The following is an 18,212-nucleotide window of genomic DNA, read 5'->3' as shown; positions in this document are numbered from 1 at the left end:
TATTCAAATCCATGATGGCTGCACATCTTTCTTTAGAGATAACCATTGCTAACAAGAACACAATGATTGGAAGCACTTCTTCCCTCCTTTTATAGCAAACAGTCTGCTCTTATTATCCAGTCAGTATGATGTAGTGATTTCACCTGACTAGTACTCATTCACACTTTCCCAGGTGCTGCTGATATGATTAGTGAAATGATGTTGGCTGGTCCTTTTGTACCAGGACCAAATAAAAGGTGAAATTTGGGTTTTTGTGATTAAGTTAATTTTTTTGGCCAATGAAGCTTTTTGCATTTATTTAAAATACATCTGATCACTCTGCACAATAATCTAGAAACAATGTGAATCAACACCACAACAACTGAAGCAGAAAAATCGTGAAACATACAATTTATGTCACTGCCAATACGTTTGGCCACGGCTGTATTTACCCTGAAGTCCAAACTCATATGAGTTTCTATTTTATGCAAACACTTAAGTAATGAATATCTTAACTAGTGAATATATCGGTCTGTATTTTCCATTCAATGGCAGTGGATAATGCCTCACTTTAAAGTTTAAAAAGGACCCAAAAGTATCAAAAGCCAGTCCATGCTGCATCATATTCCAAGTCTTCTGAAGTCATACAAGAAATTGTAATTTTTTCAAAAGGACATTTTCAGCTAAAAATGTCTGTTGCATGTTCATAAGTGCACAAGAGAAGCTAATTTAAGTGCAATGCAAGACCTTGTGTGAACACACAAGGAACAATTCACTGCCATTGTATTGAAAAGATGGACCGTGATATTCATCAAAAACATCTCCTTTTGTGTTTTCAAAGGGTTTGGAATGACATGGGGGTGAGAATGATGATCAATTTTTAGATAAATACTCCTTTAAAACAATAACAGCAATAACAATAACTGTTGTAACTATTGTTTGGTTGGTAAATCCTTTTCTACTAGGAACTGAATACAGAACCAATTAAACAGGAGCAGTGTAGGTATGTGAGGTTATGTGTCGGTATGTGTTTTTGGGTGTGGATGTAGGTTTCACCAGCACATTTGTGTCACTGAACAATTTGTTCTTCTATTTTTTACAACACTTACTACTTTTATAAAACTTACTGCATACATTTTCACCCTCTATGATTCTTATTTACATGTATTATTGCATTGCTCTCAAAAACTGCTGCTCAGGAACCACAAACACCTTTACAACTGTGGTAAGTCATGACATCAACATTGATTATCCTCACTTGCACTGAATGCCATGTATAGCATAATTTCATCCATCAGTAGTAAGTGATTCATGAGTGATAAATGTAAGGCAATAGTTAGAGACATGCATCTGAATGATAGTGGAGATTAGAAAGAGAAGCTCTCAGATACTTTTATAGATGCAGTTAGTACAGTGAGACATGCACAGAGTTCGGTTCCGATGTCATGCCCAATTGTGACTCCTTGAAAGACTATTTTAGGACATGTTCCCAGAACTTTCAAGCTAGCAGTTATCAAACCCCATATCAAGAAACTACAGCTTGATCCTGGAGAATTGGTTAAATATAGACTGACTTTAAGCCTCCCATTTATGTCTAAAATACAAGAAAAACTCCCAACTATGCTCATTTTTACAGAGACGTAGTTATATATGAAGAATTTCACTCAGAACACTTTTCAGAGTTACAAATTACATGCTCTTATCATCTGACCGCACCTGCATTTCTCTTCTTGTCCTTGCATCTTGCATCTCATGCATTCTCTTGAATAGGCTTGAGAATTACAGTATGTAGGCACATGTGGACATGCATTAGCAAGGTTTTGATCCTATTTATCTGACCGCTACCACTTTTTGTACGTGTAAATAAAGAAATGTCAAACACAAGTTCAGTATGAAGTGCCACTGGGCTCATTATTAGGTCATTTGCCATTCTACTTGTACATCAGGAACCATGGAATTATTTTTGACTGTTTTGCTGATGATCCTCTGCTTTATATTTCTTCAAGACCTGATAAAATGTTCCAATTTTCCAAATAAGCATAGCATGTAATGATATCAAAGACTGGATGGCTAGAAATTTCCTTCTACTCAATCCAACAAAACAGAGGTATTAATTATTGGATCTAAACATAAGATGCTAGAATAAAATTTTTCGATGGATGTAAGGTTAAGTAATCTTTTACAGTTAAGAACCAGGGTGTTATGTTTGATAGAAATCTGTCCTTTTAAAATCACATTTCCAATGTTTGTAGAACAGCATTTTTTTCAAACTGATGACGAAAATATAATTAATCCATTCATGACCTCAAGACTAAATTATTGTATTGCACTACTGGGTGGATGTCCTGCAGGCTAAATAAATAATTCAGCAGCTAGAGTGATTAGACATAGAGAAATATGATCATATTAGCCCAATTGTATCATAATAACATTGGCTGCCTGTTAGGTTTCATGTGAATTTTCAAATTCAGCTTATTACTCATCAAGTTGTTAGTTTTGTCAGAAACTGAAAACACTTTTCATATTCAAGTGAATGGCATTTATGCTAATATATTTATTTTTCTGAATAAAAAAATTTAAAATTTGTCAGAATCAGCTTAGGTCCAGCCTGAAGTTCCACTCCCACCACTATGTGTTGCTAAACGATGACTACTAAATGTGAGGGGGTGCTTCGATAATCACTGTTTGTATCACTTCAGACTACCACTACAATGGACATGAACTGCTACCAACTTCCAGCCGGACTGTAAGGAATGCTTCAATGGTCACTGCCTGCACCTCGGTCTTAGGATGGACTTCACAGACAATAAACCACTGGCAACTAACATCTAGACTGCAAGGCACACCTCACTTACCACTGCCTGCATCATCTCAGTCTTTGGATGGACTCCTCAGAGAATAAACTGCTATCAACCAGAGTAATTGCCAGTTCAAACAGCGAGTAACACTTCATTCTCTTAAAACTTAAAAGAAAATAAATGACTGCCAACTAAAGCCTTTACCAGCCAAACAGCAAAATACACTGCATCTACATGCACCTAGCAGTACATTCAGGATGGACATCTTAAACATCTTAATTAATCTTACAGTTCAATCAATATGCTTTAGTTTTAAACACTGCCAACCAAAAACATGGCCTACCACAATATCTACTGTTTCTCAATTATATGACCTTTATTACACATAACTAACTAATACTAATTTTCTGGCATAATGTTCATGCCCAGTTTTTCCCAAGTTTTTTTTTTCTCCACTAACTAACATCTTATTGAGTTTTTCGTTCCTTGCCAAAGTCGCCTTTGACTTGCTCACAGGGGGCCTAAAGACAAAAACATTAAGGCGTGATTTTCAATGAAGTTTCAGTTAAACTGCTCAATGGGGACTTTACATTTAAGACATTAAAAAAAAATTTCTGTAAAGCTGCTTCAAAACAATTTTTGTTTCAAAATGTGTATTTAGAAAAGGACTATAAAAATTACTTGATCTGACTTGAAAAGGCAGCTGTAGTGGGGTATACATTTTAGTATTGTGTGGGTGAAGCCTTTCTTACTGAAATTCCCAATACCAATTTAGGATAAAAGTGTCAGCTCTCAATCTTCATTTTTGGGAGGCTAGGCCTTTTGAACACACTTGTAGTGAGGGGGTTACCAATAATATTGATAAGTCAAAGCTGTCACAGTGTACAGCCCTGTTCTATGTAGATGTATAATGAAAGAGAAGAGAGGAAAGGGGCAGACATCAATAAAATATGTGAGTGATGGAGTTATGCTGGTATGCTACCAATAATATTGGTATGTGTTTGTGAGTGTGTTTGTTGGTGTGTGTGATCTCACCAGCACATGTGCTGCTCTGAACAGGTAGCTGAAGGGGTAGTAGAGCAGGTTGATAAATGAAGCAGCGTACAGGTCAGCATAACGCATCACCTGAGAAGCAAACAGAGTCTGCCGAGAGCCACTGCGGAAGAGACTCCCCATCATCCCGTAACACATGTCCATGTCATGAGTTACTTTCTGGTGAGCCAAAACACACATAAATTTAGATATTTAATAAATAAACATGCAATACATCATTTTTAAAATCACAAGAATAAGATTCTTAAGATTCCATATTATGGGTTATTTTATTCCTAATGTCTATGGTCAGCATCCGTGGCATGCTGTTAATGATCGCAGACAAAATTTTAAATGATAAGGCTTATAAGTGCATTTACTGTAAACACATTCATTTATCCAATCCTAAACACATCCTATTCATGTATACAAACTTAGGAACAAGTCTAATTTGTGAGCATGCCACAGATGCTTTTCATAGACAAAGCTTTAAAAACAACCCAGAATATTCTTTTAATATAAACTCCTTAAAATAAAGCTCTTAGTAGATGTGTCCTGTTAACTAAGTTTAAATTCCATCCGTTTCACATTTAGAAAAGACAGACAAGGTTAAGTATGTCATTTTTGTAAAGTTAAAACATTTCTTCTATAAAAGATTGATATTAGACAGCTATAAATAAGCTATTTGTAGATTGATTCCCCAAAAAGTTTTAATACTGTGGCTCTGTGGTGCAATATAAACAGCTATGTTTAAGCATCACAACCAGCCCGACATAGCAACACTGGCTCAACCAATGGGATGAGTTTTGAGATTGGACTGTCTGCTCAGCGTGTGTTTGACCACTGAGAGATGGGAGGAGTGTTTAGGGAACCTGCGTGAAAACAATCAATTTTTTGGCTATTTTATTCAGTAACGCTAGTGGTGCAGAAACCTTTAATGAAAATATTAGGAATTACAATTGTATGTGTGACTATTTGTGTGTACCTTCATTCTTCTCTGGATGGCACTGATATCTGGCCTCTCATTGCTGCTGCTATCCAAATGCCTACAGAAAGAAAGAATGTGAGTGAGAGAAATGTAAGAGTAATAACATTTTGTGTTTTTATTGACCACATCAATTTCTGGCACTCTTTTTGTGGCAGAAAGTGTAATGCCATTGCGCAGCATAGAAGGAACATTCCCGAAACCCTGACAAAGCATCCCGGCAACCCACTGAAGTTCCAGCATTTGAGATTTGTCAATAGCAAAGCAGAAATTAAACTCATTGTACATGCTCTTTGTTACAATGCTCCACAAAAGGCAGAAATGACACTAATCGCAAATGTGCGAATGGGTTCAAATTTGTTATCGCATATTATAATTTTTAATCGCGAATGTGAGCAAAACTGTCACAATGTACAGCCCTGTTCTACGTAGATGTGTATTGAAAGACAAGAGAAGAGAAGAAGGGGGGCAGACATCAATAAAAAAGATGGAGAGTTCACAGAGTTCATACATAAACATGTGCAATATCACTTATCAAATCTCTCACACTGTACCACTGAGATTACGAGACCAGCCACATACACACTTGCATGCAAGTACACACACACACAAGCACACAGGTGACGAGGGACAGAAACAGCTTTACTTACTTATACAGTTCTGCCAAGAAAATGTCCAAGCCCTGTAGTTCCTCGAATAGAGCTGTGAATAAGAGAGCAGAACCCTGTCATGATTGTGTTTCACATCTTTTTCTTACCTCTTACCCTTTCAGGTGTGAACACCTCTCTAACCCACTTTCTCTCTCTTTGTCAGCTTGAATGTTCCTTCATTTATTGAGTTTGGCACAAGAAGGCTTTTATTGCGGAAGTGCTCATATTACCAAGGCAACACTCACAGCTCTTGTCTGTCCACACATGCAGCTCCTGAGCCAATTCAGGAATCACAAGGAATGTCCGCCAGCCCTGTCGCTTCTTGGACTTGAGGATATCCCCAAAAATATGATCCCCAATGTATACAATGTCCTTCCCTTTTGCTCCGAGCAGGTCACATAAAATGTCAGAGGAACCTGGGCAGAGACAACAACATAAATCTTTAAATAGTCACATTTACACATTATTTCGGTGACATGATTGATTCCCAGATTAGCGCTGCAAATGTGTTCATATTAATAGTGAAACTAGGATATCGCAATATGTATGATTTTTTTACCATATCGTGCAACCCTAGTTCAGAGCATGATGAATATGTCTGCCAATTTATACTAGGGGTGTAACGATACACTCAGCTCACGATTTGATACGTATCACGGTACTGGGTTCACGATACAATACGCATCACAATATTTTGAACAAAATTTAAAAAATGAAACAAATTCAAATAACAGATTTATTTCCAAAGCATTAACAATTTTCAATAACTTTCTCTGTTGTATTTTAAACTTCTGTATGTAAATTAACATTTGACTATGTGTCACTGAACAATAAAACTGAATTTTAACATGAAATTAGAATTACGATAGCTGACACCTAAGAGAGAAATTCTTAAAGCAGTAAAAGTGCAAAAATAAAAAACAAAACATTAAAACAAATATTGTTCTAGTATTTCAACTCAACACAAACAGCTTGTGGGTTTGTTTAAGTTACTTACAGTTACAGTACACAAACATGCAAATGGAGTGACAAACACACACAAATGCAAATACACAGGTTCTCACACAATTAGTAATGCATACATACCTGTAACTCGTTCGATTTGTTCTTCAACCAGAGGAAAACCTCTTTGCATTGTTCAGGGAGTAAGTGGGGCAACGATCAAAATCTGGGGTCCAAGGCAGTACTCTCTAGCAGATAATGCTGTTCCTCTGTGTATCTGCTTGAAAGGTTTTGCAGGATGGCTGTATTCATGTTAGCTATAGTTGTAGAGAATTTCTCGTTATGCTCTATTCGATCGTGGATTTCAAGGGCACAATGAGTGACAGGGTGGTGCTCTTTTCATTAGACAGGACGGTGGTGACTTTTTTTAGTGGTTTAAGAAGGTTTACTATTTCTTCGGCATCACTGATGTCGGCGCTATCCAGAGTATCGAGCTGACAGGCATTTTTGCGCACCTCTGTGCTCAAGAGGGCTGACGTTATAGCCGCTTGTTGCTCGAGATAGCATTCCAGCATTTCCATTGAGCTGTTCCATCGTCTAACAACATCCATGAAAAGATTATGTGATGCGATCTCAAGCATCTTTTGCTGTGGCACTGCGGTGAAAGAAAGCCACGACTTTTCTCACGTGACAAAGCAAGCGACTGACACAGGGAGCATACAATCCTGCTTGCGAAGCAAGATTCAATGTGTGCAAAACCCTTAATATGAGGAGACAACCCAGCATCTCTCACTGCCACCTCCATAATAATTTCATGATTTACATGTAATGTTTACTGTGAAATGAGAAAATGAATTTTGTTGTAATGGAATTTTATTGTAGTGTGTGTAGAGGTCAAGGGGCTGCATCTGTAACTGTTGGCAGGCTTCTGGGGTTGGAGAGGGGTGTGTGTCGTGGTTCGGTCTTCAAGAAACGTGACACAGGATCGTGGATGTTTGTATCATGATTTCGGTTGTGGTTTGCGTATCGTTACAGCCCTAATTTATACTGATTTATACTGTGAAAACCTTTAACATTTTTGCTCTGGGGAAACAGTTTTGCATGAGAGTTATACCTTATATTCATATTCCATGAATTAGGACTAAGGCACTGTATGCACATGCAGCTAAAATATGTGATAAAGTGTTGATCTCAAGGGAAAGCTTGCCCTGGTGATCTGAATGTTAGTCATCAACAGAATATATTTCAAGGAGAAAGTAAAGGAGGAGATAGAGGAAACGTGTGAATCTCTGTGTGTGTGTACATGTGTGTGTCGTGTGTGTCTTTGCCCAAGAATTTCCAGTACCTCCAGAGTAGACAATGCCATGTTGTAGAGGTCCAGTGTATGTACCTATTTTCAGTCTTCCCGTGGTCTAAAACAGAAAACAGACGTATAAATATTTAGATGTCCAGACTGTTCAAATATTAATTCATCATACTTCATTACTGTTACTTCAATCATTAACTAACTTTCCATCCACTTTTTGTGCTGTTCTGTTATTGTTCGAGTGAAAATGCGTAAAACAATATTAGCAACAATTGCCGTCTCCTGCTCGTTTCCATTCAAATGGCCTTTTACCGATGAAATGGTGTGCGTCATGATGTCATTCTAAAAAAACATTTTGTCGCATAAGTTTTTGTTTAGCGCAAAATAAGTTTGCCCTTGAGGCAATTTGATATACAGAATTTTGTGTATTTCGCAAATTGTGTACCTTTCGCATCCCAGAGTCTTGAGATAATTGAAATTGGTCAGCTTACTGTAAATTTCACATAATTGCAATAGTAGGAAATATCAGAAGATGACGTCTTGGTACTTTTGTTTAATATGCTTGGTGCAGAATGTTATTTCTCTTTTTCTTTTCTAATCTGAAATCTGTTGTCTATTAATGCAATACAGAATATAATGGAGTGCATTTTTTTCTGGTGTCTTCTCGTTGGCCAACATCCACCTCAGACATTCGGAGAACTTAAACAACCACAAATAACAGGCTCACAGGCTGGACAGTGCAGATTCACTATTTTTTATATTTAACCCAGTGTTTTGGTAAAAGACGCTGTGATCTATACCGGCACCAAACACGCAGTCCATACAAAGTCTGTAAAAACTTCCATCAAGGTAATGTCATTGTCTTTAATGAAATTGAGGAAAACTTAAGCCTCCTCATCAGTCCAAGTGTACCCCTCTGCTATGCTGTATGTTGTAAGGACAAATGTGATGTAAATTCTTTCATGTGACACTACATTTGCCATTTTTCTCGAGCAAAAGTGTTTCCAAACTAGTTTTTCAGAACATTTGACGTATTGACAAATTAAATGAAAAAAGCTTATGTAGACACTAGTGAATTTTTGTATCTATAATTTGCATTTCCATCAGTTATATCTGTAAACATTTTGATGTGCTAAATCTTATTTCACAAAAACATTATTGGATGGAAACAGTTATTTTCTCATCATACCAAAATAACTGTGAAGCTGCTGAAGAGAAGACAGGCAAGGGAATTTTCCTGTCTCTTTAGTTTTAATGTGCTCAGCAGACTACAGTGTGAACATTCAATACTCACTGCTGACTTAAACTCTTTGTGGTCGTGTTCAGCATGATAAAATGTTCCAGAATGTGCAAAACTACACATGATGACTTTGAGAGTCTGCTCTGTTTTTGTAATAGTATAGGTTTTTTGTTGTGATGGACTCACCGTATCCACCTGTCTTAGGACCGTTCCCTCTCCAAAGAATAAAGGCTTCCGAGCATCCACTAAAATCAGGTCAAAGTAGGACTGCCATGGACGGTGTGGAGTGCCATGCTATGTCATAAAACAGTCAGGTTATTTTTAAAGCAAATATATAAATATATATATATATTTTATATTTCCTGATATATATATATATATATATATATATCAGGAAACTCTTTGCAAAGGTTCAAAGAGATGCTAATGCTAATACCTTTGGACCATGGGGGAAGTCAAACAAGTATGTCATAATTTTCTGTAAAGCAAATCAAAACAAAAGCTGAGTTGGTTAATTATGATTTAAAGAGATGACTTCATGAGGCAAATGCATGTTTGTCCAAATAAGAATCAAACCATCTGTATGTGTGCGAGATTGCGAGTGAAAATAGTGTGTAAATAAGTATCTGTATCACTTGCATGTGTGGTGGTTATGTGTGTGTTTGTATCAGTAAACTCACATCTGTGTATTTGTAGTCGCTGTTGGTGGCCAAGAAAACTTTGGCGACTTCATTCATACGGCTCAACAGCAATGACAACTTTGCCTTTAGAAAAAGAAAAAAGATTACTCTTTAAACACTTTCCTTCCATTCAAAAACACAAAAAGGAAAATACAGTGAAATCAGAAATTTAAAAAAAAAAAAACTTACATCTTTCACAACATACTTCTCCAGGTTTTCTACTGTTTTCTCCTTCAGCGTTCCCTAAAAATGTAATTAAAACTTTAAAATATACCCCAAAGACAGAGCATGTTTATAACATGCATCTAAAACACTTAAATTACTGCAGGAACCCTATTGCCAGTCAGGGGCAGAAAGTACACAGGACAAAAATGCAATGGATATTTTACATTTTAAATTCTATATCCGATACTGTTTTATCTGTTAATTAGTTTGATCCATTTCAAAATATTCTATTAGGTCAATCATTTCCTTTTCTTCAGTATCTTCAATAAGGCTTAAAAGGTCCTTGAAAATCTTCCCTTAATAAAAGTACATTTCTGACACCGCAAATATGTATCAATAAACACATGCTGTTTATATTCATTTCGCTGCTAATCATAGCTGCTTGCTATGTTTGTACTTTGGCAGGGGACTTTACCTTAAAGTGTACCCAGTCTACAGCATCTCGAATATCCTGAAACATGCTCTTGAATGACATGAAGAGGTCTCCATCCTTAAAGCCTGTTTCACAGCTAAAGGTTTAAAGAAGAAAGGGACAGCAGAGTAAGAGGTTGAGCACCAGCTCTGACAAACTTTATCGACAGTCAGACATGTTTAAATGGGACAGTCTTCCCTTGTTTGAGGTTGTCCGAGCCAAACAGGAAAGCTCTCTCCCCCTAAAAGGACCAACAGGTGTTTCAGAGGACATGCATCCATACCAAAACAATCACAGACTATTAAGTTTTAATAGATTTTATCTCGACTAAACACTGGCTGGCTGGTGTTTTTTTCTAGAGCATGAGTAGAATTACTTCCATGCTTTCTAAGTGCAAGTTATAATTATAAAATGCTTACTTTACATACTCTTTACATGCATGATTAGTCATTAGCAAGTTACAGTAAATGGATGATACATCATGTCAGGCATGAAACGTAGTTGGAACAGAATTGAACAGACTACAATTCACTTATGTCATCCTTTTTTATAACATGTTGTAAATTCTTTATTATGTATTAAGATTTTCTTATCAAGAAGTAAGATGCTTGCTGGTGAACTGATATAGAGAGCGTCAAATAGTCCTCACCCACAGTATGTGATACTGGGTATGAATCACTGGTATGGCTGTGGCCAAGGCAACAGAGTTATAGAATCATTGTCACTGGAACACCTACCTTGAATATCGGTCACAGTTTGAGAAGAAGTCAACCAGGCAGGCTAAGAGGTATGTTTCTGTGTGGAGAAAGAGAGAGAGAGAGAGAGAGAGAGAGAGAGAGAGAGAGAGAGAGAGAGAGAGAGAGAGAGTGCAAAAAGTTCCCAAATGTCAGCCAGCAAAACTTAATAAAGCAGTTTTTTGTCAAATTGTACCATTAACTCTGGTATTAACATCCATACATTACCGAGTGATCCGTCACAACTCAGCACATAATACAGGTCTAAATGGGGTACGAAACGTTTTGTTATCTGATCACAAAAAATTGGAAAAGAGCACACAAATAAATGCAGAAACCTTTTTTTGACTTCAACATGCAGTGACATACATCACAAACTTGTACTCTACTTGAACAATGAGCATTCTGCTCTAAAACGTCACATTTACGGTAATATAAATATTTGAAAGTGTATTTGGTGTCAACAGTATGCCAACTTTTTGAGCTTTATAAACATGCACATAGATGTAGTGAGAGATGTGTTCTTTAAATAAGAGATGCTCGCCTCAAAATCTGATGAAGCATTTGAGATATACTGTACAGTATGTTAATATAAGATGTAAATAGTGATCTGTCTTGCCTGACCACTTGTGATTGAATCACTCAAAACAGGTACCGAATGTATGCAATTAACATCAATTGCCATCTTTAAAAGACTGCTACAATTATGGTTTTAAAATTCAAACCAATCCTGTATTTTGAATAGAATCAATCACGTCAATTAAATTTCAAAGAGACTTAATAAACACAATAGAACCAGTTTATATACATATACATATTCATATATAGTTTCATTATAAACAATATGCCAGCAGTTTGCTCTGCCAAGAGTCAGATCAAAGTGCTAAATTGTTCAAATACACTTTTCAGTTCAAGGATATCAAACACACACACTTCAAGTATTGCAAGTTAATAAAGTAACTGTGAATGTGTCTGAGTGGCAGCCAGTCACAGGGATATGGGAGAGTGATGAACTCCCTACCTGGAAGGTTAAAGAGTGTGTTGAGGATGTAAAAGCGCTCTGTGTCATCACGCTGGATAAACTTGTTTGGGTAGAGCTCTCGGATGTCAGGGCTGGCAGGGAGCACAGGAACATTATAAGCACATACTCCAGGGGTTTTATCAGAGATCAGTAACCAAGACCATCCAGGCAGGGCTAGACAGCGGGGCAGGAATACTCACCCACGCAGGAAGTTAAATCCGTGGGCACAGACCAGGATGTTTCCGTAAGCATCCACCTTTAGGAGGTTGCCATACATGGTGTCGAACACCAAACCTCTGTAGAAGGAGAATAAAGGTGTTTAATGTGTTAGTTATGCTATAAATATGATATCAAAAGATATAATGTTTTGGTACTGATAACTTTCTCAGTAAGTAATGTTCGCCAATGAGAGTTCATCACCTTGTAGGGAAAGTGGAGTCATAAACAAAGCTGAGCAGTTCTTGTGGGTAGCCAATGGAGACCATCCGCTCCACAGTCAGATCAAATCCCAAAGACTCGTATTCAGGTGATTTGTATACTATAGAAAGAGAGATCTTTAGTGAGAAGCACATGTTCAGAAACAATAAAACTTAACATAGAACTACCCAATTTCTTACATTCTTACAGGGGGGCATTGCAATCTGCTTTATACTGAAGCAGCAGGTGGCAGTCCAAAGTAACAAAGGTTTTTGTACTTCTAAGGGACATTGATGAGTTTGCAGGTTAGTGTATGAAACTGGTGTAACTGCACAATATGAATGATGCAAAATTACATTTATTGTGCAATTTCTCAGTAAGTAGCCTTGAATAGATCTTTCATTCAAGCTGTCACACCACAAAAAGATATAATTGTAACTGAAAATACATTTTATAGGCTATATGAAAGATACTTATACACATCCAGTGTTGGCTAGAGTAAATAATATTTGTCCTTTGATAATGATTTGGTTTGAATTTAATGGAAAACTATGGGAGTTGTGCTTCATGGCAATGCAGAATTTTGACACAGAGAGTTGGGGGTGTATGCGTGCACATTTTTTTTTTATCACTAAACTACTGTCATAAAAAGTTATAGTTTTGTATATACATAACTCCTGAATAAAAATTAAAATGTGTTTGGACTGATTTAAAAAAAAAAGTTTTGAACAAATTTGATTGGTTTGTCGATAGTGAGCGCAAATGCAGGTGATAAGCATAAGCGGTTTCATTAAGCGAGTCATTGAGTCGTTCATTAAAACGATTCGTTCAAACGGCCGATTCATCAAGAATGAGACAGATGTTTGTGAATGGGTCATTGAATCTTTGACTCAACCGATTCGTTCACAACACTGAATCATTCAAAACACGATTGAGTATTGCTGAGATGCGCTATGCTAAATAAATAACAATACATTGTTGTAACAGCAATATCTCCAAGTTTTGTTTTTCACTGTAAAAATGTCATGATTTGCCAATGCAAAGAGAGTGCCGCCACCTTTTCCCCCCACTTCAAGCACTGATTATAACACAAAGAAATCATCCTCCTTGTGGCTTTTTTTGTTGTTGTCAAAAGCGACAAATCCAGCGACTTTTACTGGTGTTTTTGGAGACTTTTGTTGTGTTTGGAGACTCGAAAGCACGAATCACTCTGCAGTTAGGCCTACTGTGCTCAACGAACAGCAGGTGCTGCCGTGAGCCCCTCTCCCGTCTAAAAGCACTCACAGGCGGTCAGTCTCTCAGTAGCCTCGCGCAGCAGTCAGAGCAGAGAGGAGACACACACACACACCCCTCCGAGTCCAGGCAGCAAATGAATCGCGCATGGCCGCCGCCGTTCCCGCCCTGGCTTACAGAGCGGGGTATAAATGTAAATGTTCACTCACTCTCACACAAAAATAAATCACTGCATTTAAATTGACTCACGACATAGCTTTCCATTCACTCTAGTCTAGTCTCTTGCCAAGTTCGCTTGTGCCAGCTCTCGCTAGTCTTTTCAATCTCGATTTACATAGGCCTTTACTACAAAACCCCAACATTCTTTTTAAAGACTAATCCCACAAACATTCTTTTTTAAGATTAGATCAAATCTCAGCCCTAGCCAGTATTTTTTTTTTTAACTGCTAGGCAGTAGCTACACTTAGCTAAAACTACCCACACGACTAAGACACACACACACACACACACACACACACACACACACACACACACACACACACACACACACACACTCACGAGGACTACAATCGTTAAGTATTAAAATAAAATCTGAATTGTCTGCAAAATAATTATTTTGTTCGTTTAATTAAAGACTGTGCCTAAGTCCCAACTGATTAGCCCCTGATACGTCTCTCAACCTACACCACACACACAGCTACATATTGCCTAAACTTTATTGAAAACACATCAAAATGGAGAAATTTCTTGTGAGGACCAACAAGCCAACCGACGCACCACCAGCTGCAAAAAAGCTTCGAAGGTACGATGAAGCATACCTGCAATTTGGGTTTACAGTCACGGCTGATCTGAGACCTCAGTGTGTCGTGTGTGCCGAGGTGCTAGCAAACGACAGTATGAAGCCCTGCAAATTAAAAAGGCACCTCGAAACAAAGCATGCTGGCATTAAAAATAAACCAGCTGAATATTTTAAAAGAAAGCTTGATGGCCTCCATCAGCAACAGGCAACCATTTCAGTGCACAGCACTGTGTCTAAACAGTGTTTGGAGGCATCGTATGTAGTGGCCAATAGGATCGGTAAACTGGGTAAACCGCATACAATCGCCGAGACTCTCATTTTGCCGGCAGCGCAAGACAGAATAATGATAGGCGATAGTGCAGCAGCCAAACTCAGTGCAGTACCACTGTCCAATGACACAGTCGCTAGGAGAATTGTAGACATGTCCAATGATATCAGAGAGCAACTGATAGAGTTTGTAAAAAAGAGTCCTTACTACGCTCTGCAGCTGGACGAATCCACACTCAAAACGAAATACCGCAATCGTGCACAAATCGAGGATGTTTTGAGGCTATGTTTATCAAACATTGAGCCAAGAATTGAGGATCTTTGCAAGGCAAAGCAGGCTCAGGTCTCACATTAACATCACCTACCAGCAAGCTTCTGTAAAAAATGCAGATGATGCCTACTATTAGGCCTAGTAATAATAACAATAATAAAGCATAAATTAATATCAGAGGTCTGGTGCCAATTCCCAGTTATAGCAATAGCCTAGTAATGATAATAGGCCTACTGATGATGATAATAATAATAATAATAATAATAATAATAATAATAATAATAATAATAACAACAATAATGCATGTAACCTCATATAATTATATAGCAATAGCCTAGTAATTATGATAGGCCTACTACTACTCATAATAATAATAATAATAATAATGCCTGCAAGCTCACATTAGAAGTCTGGTGCTACTGCCAATTATAATAATAATAATAACAACAATAAAGCATGGGGCGGGGCGGGGGGCACTGGGGCCCCAACTGCAATGAACCAGCTTTGGGGGGGCCCAGCTTGCAAAAGGTTGAGAACCCCTGCACTAGATTAACTTGTTTGACAATTTTGATGCATTTCCGGCGATGTGACCTAAGTTTTAAAAACATTCTCATTCTGCTCCATTCCACTGCTGCCACCGACTGCTAGAGAACCGCTTCACATCCAGCGTAAACAGACGATGAGAGATATGCGATGTTATGCTGTGAAGACCAGCGTCATGGTTTATACGTGCGTGCAGCTCATTACAGCAGGGATTATATGTGTGTGCAGCTCATTACAGCAGGGATTATATGTATGTGCAGCTCATTTCAGCAAAAATTATATATCTGTGTGTGGCTCATTACAGTGTGGATTGCAAACCAGTCAAAATATACTATTATTTAAATATTACGGGTAGTTTAAACATGACAGGACATTACCGCAAAACATCTGTTGACAATTACAAATATAATGACTGTTTGCAAATTTTACCACCACTTATGCCCTGCCCTGTCTTCCATTGTTTGGGCAAACAGCAGTCCTGCACCAAACTCATGTTATTGTCTGAGTGATAAGTTGACATTTTGAACAGCTCAAAAAGTGCCATAAAGCCACAGGGTTTACAGTTTTTGGAAGGTCAAGCTATAAATGGTTTACTAAGGCGCATTTACACTTGGTCACTTCATGCGTTTTTACTGATCGGATTGCTAGCCGATTAAATAAGCACATAACATTTCCATTTAGCCACATCAATGTTTCTCCACCAAATAAATATAAATCAGATCTTAAATTACCATGCTATATGCAAATAAAATGAATTTCACTTATGTGATTATGCTAATGCAGCACAGCGTATTTAAAAGATAAGATTTATTATTTAATTCCAAGTAACTTTGTCACGTGTGCGCATTTCTGTGTGTGTGCGCACTGAATTTTTCTCCTAGGGGCTTGCTGTAGGTAAGTCGCGTCATGCAGCTGCACTCCTTGTCAGTGTTTAGTTTCAGTTTTGTCAGCGATCTGCATCAAATAAATGAAGAACAAATTTCTGTCTCTCATACAATGTACATCCGTTTCTTAATTTGTTATTATTTATTGCACGACGCCAGCGCTATGCAAATACTCTGTAACAGCTGTTATGTTTCAAATTTTCCATATGCTGACGTAGCACTGTTTGGGCGGAGTACATTTTACATATATGACTTGAACAGCCAGATGCATTTACACTTGACAGAGTGAATGGAATGCTTCTCAAACCACCTCCAGAGGTGGTTTAAGTGATCGGATTTATATCCATCTCGAATCCATCTTAGAGGCCATGTACACTTGGTCGTTTCATGACTGGATAGCTATCCGATTAATAAAAAACATGCAGTGACAACGTGTAAATACTCCCTTAAAGTTGTCTCTGCACATTCAAATCTGAATATGAGAATGTATTTTAAACTTCAATGGCTCTACATTAGCCATGTGCTTATGTGTATAACACAAAATTAAACATCCCAAAAGAAACAAGTTTCCAAATATGCCAGCAAGTATATTGTAATATATATATATTGTAAGTGGCAAAATAACCAACATTTTTGGGATTACTGTAAAATCCCTCCAAGCTAAGTAAATTCTAGATGGGATCTGGATGTTTGATTTTCCATTCTCAATAACCATAGACCAAAAATAAAACATAAAGACATGTGCATGGTGCTGTAAGTATATTTAAAGACACTTTCTGGGAACACTGTTTAGGACAGCACTTCTGATTCGTGTCCACCCCAACACAGGCAAGCTAAGGGTACCAGAATATTCACATAACAAAGGCTTAGCAGGGCCCTGTTTGCCCCGTGATCTAATCTACGGTGAAACAAGACCCACTTGCCCTCACAGATTTAAACCCAATTAGACCCCAAGCCTGTATAGAGGGATTCGAGTGGTATTTCAGCAACAAAGGCTCTCTGCGAGACTCTGAGACCATATGTTTGTTGTTCCATCCTGACACCCAACTGAAAGAAAATTAAAATAAGAAAGACACGTACAGAACAACAGCCTGGACGAAACAGGGGGTTTCTGAAATGTAAAAAGACAAACTCATGTTACATGTTGTTATGGTAGAGGTGGGAATGTGCTATGCTTGTTGTTGATGCAGCAGCAAGTCAAAGGGTAGAAACCCAGAAGGACAGAGTATAGACAATCGAAAACGGAGTGCCTAAGGGTTCACTCCTGGGTCCCTTGCTAATGGAGGTTTGTTATTTGTCAGACTGCTGTTTGTCTACAACAGGCTTATGTTTTCTTCATTGTATTTGTTAAGAAAAGTCCTTCATAGGAGAAGCTTTCTCCAGAAACAGGATTGAGCACCCCTGGATTATCCACCTTCTTGAATTATAGACCAAACTCAAAATAAACACACCAGAACCAGCTAATCGAGTTTTAGCTGGTTCATTAAAAAATTACAGGTAGGTGTGCTCATTAAAAAATTACAGGTATGTTTGTTCATTTTAGGTGTGTTAGACCAAGGTTGGAACTAAACTCTGGAACACACCCTGCTTTCATTTGTTACACAGTTTGAGAATATCAAGCAGATGTTCTATCATGTGCATTTTTTGTCTTTCAAACCTATTTTTCCCAAAACCTTTTTTTCTTCATAAACCAGAATGACTATCATAACATAGCTGTTCCATTTCCAGCTAACAAACTCAAAACGCAACTTACCAATATGTGAGTTCTGTGAGACTGTTAATTAAAAAGTGGGG

At 37.7% G+C, this 18,212-nt stretch overlaps 1 protein-coding gene across 3 annotated transcripts in view; it reads right to left on the bottom strand.

Annotated features, from left to right (window-relative positions):
- nt5c2b (5'-nucleotidase, cytosolic IIb) overlaps nucleotides 1-18,212 on the bottom strand; it is a 124,392-nt gene that overhangs the window by 88,493 nt on the left and 17,687 nt on the right. For 2 of the 3 annotated variants that reach the window (XR_007970500.1, XM_052126040.1), the window contains exons 4-17: nucleotides 12,425-12,542; nucleotides 12,205-12,300; nucleotides 12,005-12,096; nucleotides 10,987-11,044; nucleotides 10,253-10,346; nucleotides 9,802-9,855; nucleotides 9,613-9,696; nucleotides 9,369-9,410; nucleotides 9,119-9,226; nucleotides 7,732-7,798; nucleotides 5,690-5,860; nucleotides 5,445-5,496; nucleotides 4,795-4,855; nucleotides 3,813-3,989 (exon numbers count right to left, since the gene is read on the bottom strand). Coding sequence is in view for 2 of the 3 variants with exons in the window: in XM_052126040.1 (XP_051982000.1) it covers nucleotides 3,813-3,989; nucleotides 4,795-4,855; nucleotides 5,445-5,496; nucleotides 5,690-5,860; nucleotides 7,732-7,798; nucleotides 9,119-9,226; nucleotides 9,369-9,410; nucleotides 9,613-9,696; nucleotides 9,802-9,855; nucleotides 10,253-10,346; nucleotides 10,987-11,044; nucleotides 12,005-12,096; nucleotides 12,205-12,300; nucleotides 12,425-12,542 (1,274 nt within the window). In the remaining variant the exon portion in view is untranslated. Of the gene's footprint in view, nucleotides 1-3,812; nucleotides 3,990-4,794; nucleotides 4,856-5,444; nucleotides 5,497-5,689; nucleotides 5,861-7,731; nucleotides 7,799-9,118; nucleotides 9,227-9,368; nucleotides 9,411-9,612; nucleotides 9,697-9,801; nucleotides 9,856-10,252; nucleotides 10,349-10,449; nucleotides 10,491-10,986; nucleotides 11,882-12,004; nucleotides 12,097-12,204; nucleotides 12,301-12,424; nucleotides 12,543-18,212 lie in introns of those variants that run through there. The other variant, XM_052126041.1, reaches the window with a different exon arrangement.

The sequence above is a fragment of the Xyrauchen texanus genome, chromosome 5 (genome assembly GCF_025860055.1).
Source record: "Xyrauchen texanus isolate HMW12.3.18 chromosome 5, RBS_HiC_50CHRs, whole genome shotgun sequence".
Lineage (NCBI taxonomy): Eukaryota > Metazoa > Chordata > Actinopteri > Cypriniformes > Catostomidae > Xyrauchen > Xyrauchen texanus.
Note: the sequence above shows the minus strand (reverse complement) of the source record. Positions and strands in the feature narration are given on the sequence as shown.